General features: G+C 36.8%; 1 protein-coding gene across 6 annotated transcripts in view; it reads left to right on the top strand.

Moving 5' to 3' along the window:
* Positions 1–10,418, top strand: part of ATP13A3 (ATPase 13A3) — a 103,829-nt gene that overhangs the window by 46,549 nt on the left and 46,862 nt on the right. For 5 of the 6 annotated variants that reach the window (XM_037733476.1, XM_017514609.2, XM_017514608.2 and 2 more), the window contains exons 7-11: positions 2,307–2,387; positions 3,513–3,582; positions 4,732–4,866; positions 5,351–5,423; positions 9,175–9,306. In XM_037733476.1, the coding sequence (XP_037589404.1) occupies positions 2,307–2,387; positions 3,513–3,582; positions 4,732–4,866; positions 5,351–5,423; positions 9,175–9,306 (491 nt within the window). The remainder of the gene's footprint in view (positions 1–2,306; positions 2,388–3,512; positions 3,583–4,731; positions 4,867–5,350; positions 5,424–9,174; positions 9,307–10,418) is intronic. The other variant, XM_037733477.1, reaches the window with a different exon arrangement.

Raw genomic sequence — 10,418 nt, 5'->3', positions numbered from 1 at the left:
GCCTCCCAAAGTGCTGGGATTACAGGCTTGAGCCACCGCGCCCGGCTATTTCATAATTTCTATTCACTTATTAATTAACAACTCCCTGTTGTTATTTGAAGGCTCATTAGCCATTTAATAAGAAGACCCACCTGCAACTTAAACCATGGCAAAATTTACATGAAAGTTAGAATCAGTATGATGCCAAAGTCTACTGAATCTGAGTTCTTACCAGTTTCACCTCAAAGTGATTTTGAGTGCATCTCATAGTGTGTATTTTAATTTAGAGTATCTGAGTCATTACCTGTTAGTTTACCGACACTTAAATCCTGTAGTACTTGAGGAATAGAGTAATAGGCAAATAGAGATTTAATTTTACTATGTAGATAAAGAATCAGACAAACTGTAGTAATTCCTCTATTTTTAATCAAGGATTCAAGTTATATAAGTGCAAATTAAGATTCTATTTTTATTGCTGTTAAAATGATTATTAGAAATGCTTGTTAATATCATTGCTTTAGAGTGCCAAAGGAATTCTTAATTTTAGCAGTAAAAAGAAAATCATGTTATAAACATTTAAAATATTCATACCTGTAGGTTTCTATTGGAAGTAAAAAATAAAAAATAAAATATTCATGCCTGGATTTTTACTCAGATACGCTAAAGAATTGAAACATTCTGGAATGGGCATGGGCATTTTTACATGCCTAGTTCTAAAAACCATTCCCGTTTAATAACTATTGCCTTAAAGAAAATCGGGCTGGGCACCGTGTCTCAACACCCTGTAATCCTAGCACTTTGGGAGGCCAAGGTGGACAGACCACCTGAGGTGAGGGTTCGAGACCAGCCTGGCCGACATGGTAAAACCCTGTCTCTACTAAAAATACAAACAAAAATTAACTGGGTGTATTGGCAGGTGCCTATAATCCTAGCTGCTCAGGAGGCTGAGGCGGGAGAATTGCTTGAATCCTGGGTGGGTGGAGATTGCAGTGAGCTTGTATCATACCACTTAATTCCAACCTGGGCAAAAGAGCTAAACTCCATCTCAAAAAAAAGAAAAGAAAAGAAAAGAAAAATTGCCAATGAGCTGTCATTTCGTTAAATTTTTTTTTTTTTTTTTTTTTTTTTTTTTTGGCATTGGCCCCTGCTGCCTTCTGGAGAAGTCATCAAACTCAGTGGGAAGAAATGTCAAACATACTTATTGTGTGTCTTTTGCCAGCAATAGAAACTTAAAAATGTAAATTTATTACGTTGATTGCAGTGTATTATGAAGCTTAGCTTTCCCATGTGGAAAATGTGGAAAAGGATTGGAATTAAGTGTATGTAAGACTCTCTTTGCTTTAGAGTTTTATAGCTGGCATCTCAGTTAAAATAAGCATAATTAAGCCAGATGTGGTAGCTCATGCCTGTAATCCCAGCTCTTTGGCAGGCCAAGGCAGGCAAATCATGAGGTCAAGAGATCAAGACCATCCTGGCTAACATGGTGAAACCCTGTCTCTACTAAAAATACAAAAAGTAGCTGGGCATGGTGGCACATGCCTGTAGTTCTAGCTACTGAGGTGACTGAGGCAGGAGAATCGCTTGAACCTGGGAGACAGAGGTTGCAGTGAGCTGAGATTGTGTCACTGCACTCCAGCCTGGCAACAGAGCAAGACTTCATCTCAAAAATAAATAAATAAATAATTAAAGCATTTTGAGAAAAAGTAGATATGTTAGTTGAATCCTGGTTGGAATTATTACAGATTTTAGGCATTATCTGTGACTCATAAATTCTGTACTTCAAATGAGGTATGTATTAGGGAAGGGTTTGGATTGGTGCTTTTATGGAGATGAAAGAAAACTGATAGCATTTCTTAGTTTGACTCTAAAACTGAAAGGTGAAATTATGTAGCCAAAGAGTAAAACTTTTTCATCTTTGGTTTAGAATTCTCAAGTTATACTTATCTTAAAATTTTAAAGTTTAATTTTAGTTATTACAGCTTTGGCACAGTCTTAAGGATAATGATATTATATAAACCTGTGTTTGGAGCCATCTCATCTGTCTTGCAGTAAATATGTTGAATAGCTTTAATACTTAAAGCTATTTTAAGTATTTGATACTTAATTTTTGATACTTAATTTTAAGTTTGATACTTAGATTTGTTATTATTTATCTTAAGAATTTGAGATTGTAAAATTTTCATTTGTTATCTCAGTTTTTGTTAAGGGTTTCTAAGCATTTGTAAGGAAGTTGCACCTTTATAAAATCAGGCATATAGAAAAATGAGGTGTTAAGACATTTGGATATTTTAAACTTTGTTTAAAGTAAAAACTTTGGATTTATTTAGGGGACTGGATGAAGGTGTTTCTTGTACGTCAATTTATGAAAAGCATAGTGCAGGACTGACAAAGGGGATGCATGCCTACAGGTAATTTTTATCCAACTAAAGTTAGATCTTCTCAAAGTTCCTAAAAGCAATAGTATACATAGTCAACCCTTTACCATATAGTTGTACATATTAACAGATACTTAAATATTACAGACATAGTAGTTGAGAATTTATTGATATTTTATTTGGGTAAGACTGTCTCTCAGTTTAAGAATTATAAAAATGTTAAAGCTGATATTTTGAAGTTGGTATCCCTGAAATTATACCGTGTTTCATCAGTTCTCAGGTGCACATTTTTCTACCTTTTAACATCTGAAATTGGGATGTGTCATAGAGTTGGTGAAGTGTCATTCTTTACTTGATAGCATTTTTGTCTTTCTTGATCATGTATAAAATGGTATGCCTTACAATTGATAGCACCTCAGATTTTCTGAAATTATAAGCATGAGCTCAAATACACTGTAATGAACAATTGTAATTTGGGAGACATAATCTTCCTCGTAGTGTTACTCCTTGTTAAATCATAAAAATACACCAGTGTATTACATATTTTAAAGATAAATGCCACTTTGAAATTCAATAAGAAATTTTCTTACAGTTCTGTAGCATGTCCTTTCGAAGGGTTAGAACATGAAATTCACTCATTTAGACTTAACACTTCATAAAAGGCAAAAAATGCTCTATCATATAGAAAATACTATTGGAACATAAGGAATTAAGTGGAAACATTTAAACTTTAGAAGCATTTTCTTTTAAGACAAATGTACAATGTTTTAAATTAAACACTGTACAATATTAAAATAAGATCTCACAAATTTATTGGGTTTCTTGCAAAAATTAATTGTAATTCATAATTGTTAAAGATCTAGTGTGTTCAAGGATGCAAAGAGAACCTTTTGCTCACATGGTTATAGGCTAGTGGAAGGATACTTGTCGCACACAAAGATGTGAGACAAAATGAAGTTAAATGCTACCAGTATAGGTACCTCCTGTTGGTTTCTTTGATTTAAATTCTATAGGTAGAGAGTTTGAATTATAAAAGACAAGTGTTTAGAAACATGAATAGAAACAGTCTGTGGTTTAAACCTTACCTAATACAATGCCTTTCCTAAATTATGCTATTATTATATAATGTAATACTATTAATGTATTTTCCTGTTATAGGAAACTGCTTTATGGAATCAATGAAATTGCTGTGAAAGTGCCTTCTGTTTTTAAGCTTCTAATTAAAGAGGTAAGACTATTTATTGTATATAACTCAACAGTTGTGATCAATAGATATGTCAATTTGGAAAGAATCGTGATTAAGATACTCTTGGTTTTCTTTTTCCTAACCTCTTTTTGCATGTTTTTACTTGGAAAGTAAAGACAAAAGAAATTCACTCTGGTAGAGAAAGAATCTGGGGCATGTATTCTTAAAATTTTGTCTAATTTTGCTTTTATTATCTGTTGAATGTTTAACAGAGTTAGGCTCACTAATCTTCATTCTGGTTTTTGACTAAAGTTCAAGAATTAGTTGTATTAGTTCCTGGAGTGGCCATGTAATGTTGCTTATGAACACAGCATGGTATAGTGATAGAAACTGGAAAGCCTGATTTGTAATGTGGTTCCCTCAGTAACTAGCTCTGATATTTAGTAAATTCTTTCTGTTGCTCCTTGACCTATAAACTTGGAATAAGTTTTTTTCTAATGACCTCATTTGGGTTTGAGGTAAAAGGAGACTATATCTATATGATAGTGCATTGGAAAGCACAAAAGCATCAATTTTAAGACTTTGGAGGGTTTTAATGAAATTGATAAAATATGGGGGTAAATGAAGTTCATTGCCAAGGGCTCCCTTATCTCTTTTTCATTTAGGATTTAATACTTACTGTCTTAGAGAAAGCAAAGTAACGTAACCCATTAACTCATATTTGTCTTTACTTTGGCCTCCAGTGAACTTTTGACATATAAGTAAATTTGTGTTTTGTGTTTGTAATAAGCAAACATTTGTTTGATTTCATTAAAAGTTTTGTATCCTGTTAGTCTGGAGCACAGTAATTGTTGGAAATAAATGTACTTTATTGCTAAAGCAGGTTGCAGAACAACTAAATTCTTACACTTACTAGCCTTTTCTAGCTGAGTCTATATTTGGATGGTTTGAATCTAAATGGATGCCAGTAATTTAACCTTATTTAGCCAAATTCTAGTCATTTAATGATAAATTAAAGAGTATGATGGCATATTGACCTACTTTTTAGGGAAGTACATTTTGCCATGGAATACTATGGAACATACACTTTATGTATACATATCTTTTTGGCTAATTGTCAAATGAAAAGGTGGACAATCTGCATGGTCAATAATATCTCATTCAGTTTGACTTTAAAATTTTGTTTTTCAGGTTCTCAACCCATTTTACATTTTCCAGCTGTTCAGTGTTATACTGTGGAGCACTGATGAATACTATTACTATGCTCTAGCTATTGTGGTTATGTCCATAGTATCAATTGTAAGCTCACTATATTCCATTAGAAAGGTAAGTTCAAGTTTATTATGGGTTTCACAACTGTATTTGTATTTTGTAATAACATCTAAAGTGTATAGAATAGTACTTGGCACAAAGTAAATTCTGAATGCAGTCATTATTTTATTCAATCCATGAATATATACTCCTTCTCCCCCTCCCTTTTTTGCTTGTTTTGTGGGGTAGGAGGTTGGGGATGGCCAGTGCTTTTTAGAGTCAGACTACCACTTGACTGCTTAGAGGCCATAGGGATCTGTAGTTGCTGATCGCAGACTGGAATACTGGAAGGTACTGTTTTCAGGGCTATCCTATTAAAGTGCTTCTGCTTTTGTCTTGAACTAAAACAATGAATAATCTGAATTTCTGACTCAGTGTTTTATAAAGGCAGAGTGATGTGCATGTATTGTATTCACTTATTTTTTAGCACCCTGGCTTTTTAAGATCTTGAGAAGTGGGTTCATACTGGCTAGCTTTTAATTTCTTTTTCCTCTTTCAGCAATATGTTATGTTGCATGACATGGTGGCAACTCATAGTACTGTAAGAGTTTCAGTTTGTAGAGTAAATGAAGGTAAGTAATTGAAGTGAATATTGGAAGAATAAATCAAAAAAGCTACCTGTTAGGCGTGATATGTGAAGTAAGCCCGAAGTATAATACATATACGTTCTTTATCGATTGAGTCAGCATCTCTGTCACTCAGGCTGGAGGGCAAAGGCACGATCTTGACTTCCTGCAGCCTTGACCTCTCAGACTCAAGTAATCCTTCTACTTTAGCCTCCTGAGTAGCTGGGACCACAGGTGCATGCCACCGTGCCTAGCTAATTTTTATATATTTTTTAAGAGACGGTGTTTTGCCATGTTGCCCAGGCTGGTTTCAGGCTTCTTGGCTGAAGCGATCTGCCACCTAGACCTCCCAAAGTGTCGGGATTACAGGTTTGAGCCATGCACACTGCACCTGGCTTTTTTTCTCTCTCTTTATTCTCATCATTTCACTAATGGGATAAAGCTTTTTTTTTTTTTAAAGTTGATGGGGTCTCACTGTTGCCCAGGCTTGAGTGCAGTGGCTCAGCTTACCTACCTGCCTCAGCCTCCTGAGTAGCTGGGACTACAGGCTTGTAGCACCATACCTGGCTAATTTTTTTTTTTTTTTAAGAGATGAGGTCTCACTATGTTGCTCATGCTGTTCTTGAACTTCTGGGCTCAAGAGATCCTGCTGCCTCAGTCTCCCAAAGTGTTGGGATTACAGACTTGGGCTACTCTGCCTCACACATACATTCATGTGTTTTGAGAACTAAAAATAATACATTTCAATTTCTGATTTTGTATCAAATTCACTTATTTATATAAAATTATAAATTTTTTTTATTTTCAAGGCAGCGCTAAAGGAAAAAATTATAAATTCTTTTGTGTGACAGGTACTATGCTGGGCTCTGGGGATTCAGTGTAGAGATAACAATAGTGACAGTAACAATGAAGTGTGACAAATGCTATGATAGGGAGAAGTCAGCGAACTTACATATTAGAGAGACCTCATTTACTATAGGCATCAGGGATGACATCTGTAAAAGTACTTTTAAGTGGCAACTATTTGAATTAGCCAAATAAGGTGAGAAGTTGCTAAGGGGAGGGTGAGAGAAGGATAGAAGAGGTTCTACATACCCAAAGACCTGGAAATTAGAGATTGCGTGGACATTGTAAGAACTGAGAGAAGAAATATAGTATGACAAATACAGCAACTATAAATGATGGATAGCTCTCTAAGGCATATTGAGGAATTTGGGCTCAGTCCAAAAGACAATGGAAAGCCATTGAAGCATGTTATTATTATTATTATTATTTTATTATTATTAGAGTCTCACTTTGTCATCCAGGCTGGAGTGCAGTGGCAATCTAGGCCCACTGCAACCTCCGCCTCCCAGGTTCAAGCGATTCTTCTGCCTCAGCCTTCTGAGTAGCTGGGATTACAGGCATGCGCCATCATGCCCAGCCAGTTTTTGTATTTTTAGTAGAAACAGGGTGTCACCATGTTGGCCAGGCTGATCTCGAATACGTGGCCTCAAGTGATCCACCTGCCTTGGCCTCACAAAGTGCTGGGATTACAAGCGTGTGCACCATCATGCCCAGCTAATTTTTGTATTTTTAGTAGAAATGGTGTCACCATGTTGGCCAGGCTGGTCTTGAACTCCTGATCTCAAGCGATCCACCTGCCTTGTTCTCCCAAAGTGCTGCGATTACAGGCTTGAAACACCATGCCTAGGTGCCATTAAAGGGTTTTAAGCAGAGAAGTGATAAAATACTTGCCCTTTCGGGAAACATTCAGACTGGTTTAGGGGGTAGTAATACTGAAGGTATGACCTCCCTGAATCAAGGTAGGGATTGTAGAGATGAAAAGAAATGAATTTGAAAGATACTTAAATGTGTCCGTTGAACAGGATTTAACTCATTGGATATGAGGCCATGGAGAGGTGTCTGGCTAGATGAATGGGTGTTGGTGCTATTTATTTAAATAGGAAACTCTGGAAGAGAAGCAGGCTTAGAAGAAGGGTACTGTTTTCGACATGTAAATTGCCTGGCAAGTTGTTGAAGAGATAAAGGAGGCAGCACAGCATCATGGGCCTTGGAGGCAGAAGCTGCTTTGATTAACTCAGAACACCAAACTGGTCTCCATTTTCTTGACTCAGACTACACCCAAGCGATTGCTTCCTTCCCTGTGCTTCCTGGTCGCTTTGCTGCTCTAGGTGGGAAGATCTGTCTCCTTTAGCTGAAGTCTAAGATGTGTAGCTTATTAATACCTCTCCTCTTCTTGTTCTGTGCCGAAGATGCTGGGGATGCTAGGGCAGACGTACCCTTAAACTTGAATCTTCCTTACCCACTTTGTATAGTCTTACATATCATCAATACCTTGTTTTCTGGCACACATAAAAGGAGTAGAATTTCAAGTGATGTTTAAAAGCTCTAAGAAAAGTCAAATTTTTACTTTTTCTTTCCATCTCAGGAATGGATTTATTTATTTTTTTAAAGAAAAGCCAAATTTTTAAAAGAAGGGATCTTATTTTAAAGATGAAGATTGATATACCTACTATATACTAAATGTCATTCTTTAAAAGTTGTTCTCTCATAATTTACTAAATTGCTTTTTTTTTTTTTTTTTGAGATGTAGTCTTGCTCTGTCGCCAGACTGGAGTGCAGTGGCGTGATCTCGGCTCACTGCAACCTTCATCTCCCAGGTTCAAGTGATTCCCTGCCTCAGTGTCCCCGAGTAGCTGGAACTACAGGCATGCTCTACCATGCCCGGCTAATTTTTTTATATTTTAGTAGAGATGGGGTTTCACCGTGTTGTCCAGGATGGTCTCCATCTCGTGGCCTCGTGATCTGCCTGCCTTGGCCTCTCAGAGTGCTGGGATTATAGGCATGAGCTACCACGCCTGGCCACTTCATTTTTTTAAAAAAGGAAACAAAGAGTATTTGTCTTACAGGCTAACATCACAAACAATAGATTTCTTTTCATCTGTCTCCATTTATAAACTCCTGTGACTGTCTTCTGAGCACAGTATTAAACCTGGACAGGGAGAGGGAGGAGGTTAGAGAATGAGAGGAAAAGAGAGAAAGAATACCTACGTATAAGGTGGTCTTAAAAAGTCTTTAACACTTGGGGAGATCTTTTTATTTTAATTTTTCTTTTTTTCAAACACCAACTTGTACCAGAGGGAAGATCTTTTAAAAAAGTGTTTCGCTAACTTAAATTTGTAAGGAAATAATGAACTAGATTAAATATTAAAATGTTTATTTAATGAATTTACTCATATTTAAAATATCTAAAAACAGTAATTTAGGAATATTAAGGCAGCAATGAGACTTGAAGGCAATGAGAAAAGGAATATGATAGATATGCTGTTGAAAAGAAAATGTGCTAAGATTTTTAGTGCTTCCTTCTGTTTCCAAGAGATTATAGAATTCAGTTTGTTTTGCCTGTTTCACAGGAGTCTCTTCTATGGACTCATTGCGTCTCTTTTCCTTAGGCTGATAGCCAACATTTATCATGGGCAGTTGTCATGAGTGTCGAGGCACACTCACTTGCTTGGCCAGAGGTACTTGGCATCACCTGTGCACAGCTGGTGTCCTGCCAGGAGACTACCTGACACACCATGCTTTGTTAGCGTAATAATCCTATTTGTTAAAACTTGCCATTTATTGGATTTTTCTGTTTTACCCCATTATATTATTAACTTCCTACTGAGATCAGATGACTTCTGAATAGTATTTGCCATGTTTTTCCAAGGTAAAGAATTTTTTTTTCAGATTTTTCTTTCTTTAAATTCAGAAATAGAAGAGATCTTTTCCACTGACCTTGTGCCAGGAGATGTCATGGTCATTCCATTAAATGGGATAATAATGCCTTGTGATGCTGTACTTATCAATGGTACCTGCATTGTAAATGAAAGCATGTTAACAGGTAAACTAATAAATAAATATCACATGAGTTGTTTATAATGATTTCCTGACTAAGTAGTTACTGATTAAGCCTTTTCAGAATTAGCTATGTCATTTGTATCTTTACTCGTGAATATGTTGGATATTGGAGATTTAAAATTCTGAGTAGACCAAATTCTGTATGACACTCGGCTGCAACACTAGATACTGTGCTATAGTGTTGGTCACATCTCTTGGCCTGACTCTGGCTACTCTTTGAACGTTAGGAAATGGTTTCTGGTTAAGGAAGTGGAAAGAAGTCCTTTTCCCACCGAGAATGCTGCATACAGTATTTGGTTCCTCCTTTGATGTGTAAACAGTGGGAATAAAGAAAGATTTTGTATTTTTCTTGATGGGGAGATGTGGACTTTAAAATCACTTCCCTTTGGAAATTTCACAATCTTTTTTTTTTTTTTTTTTTTGAGAGACAGAGTCTTGCTCTGTCGCCCAGGCTGGAGTAGAGTGCAGTGGCGTGATCTTGGCTCACTGCAACCTCCGTCTCCCGGGTTCAAGCGATTCTCCTGAGTCAGCCTCCCGAGTAGCTGGGACTACAGGCATGTGCCAACACTCCTGACTTTTTAATTTTTTTAAAATTAATTATTATTTTTTTGAGATGGAATTTCACTTGTTTCGCAGGCTGGAGTGTAATGGCACGATCTCAGCTCACCACAACCTCTGCCTCCTGGGTTCAAGCGATTCTCCTACCTCAGCCTCCCGAGTAGCTGGGATTACAGGCTTGCACCACCATGCCGAGCTAAATTTTTTTTTTTTGTATTTTTAGTAGGGATAAGGTTTCTCCATGTTGGTCAGGTTGGTCTTGAACTCCTGACCTCAGGTGATCCGCCTGCCTCTGCCTCCCAATGTGCTGGCATTATAGGCATAAGCCACTGTGCCCGGCAACTTTTGTATTTTTAGTAGAGATGGAGTTTCACTGTGTTAGCCAGGATGGTCTTGATCCCCTGACCTTGTGATCCACCCACCTCAGCCTCCCAAAGTGCCGGGATTACAGGTGTGAGCCACTGTGCCTTGCCTGGAAATTTCACAATGTTGAAATGCTTGATTTCTTTTTCTTCTTCTTTTCTCTCTCTTTTTTTT

This window comes from Cebus imitator, unplaced genomic scaffold (assembly GCF_001604975.1).
Source record: "Cebus imitator isolate Cc_AM_T3 unplaced genomic scaffold, Cebus_imitator-1.0 Scaffold529, whole genome shotgun sequence".
Lineage (NCBI taxonomy): Eukaryota > Metazoa > Chordata > Mammalia > Primates > Cebidae > Cebus > Cebus imitator.
The sequence above is the reverse complement of the archived record's forward strand: the minus strand, read 5'-3'. Positions and strand labels throughout refer to the sequence as shown.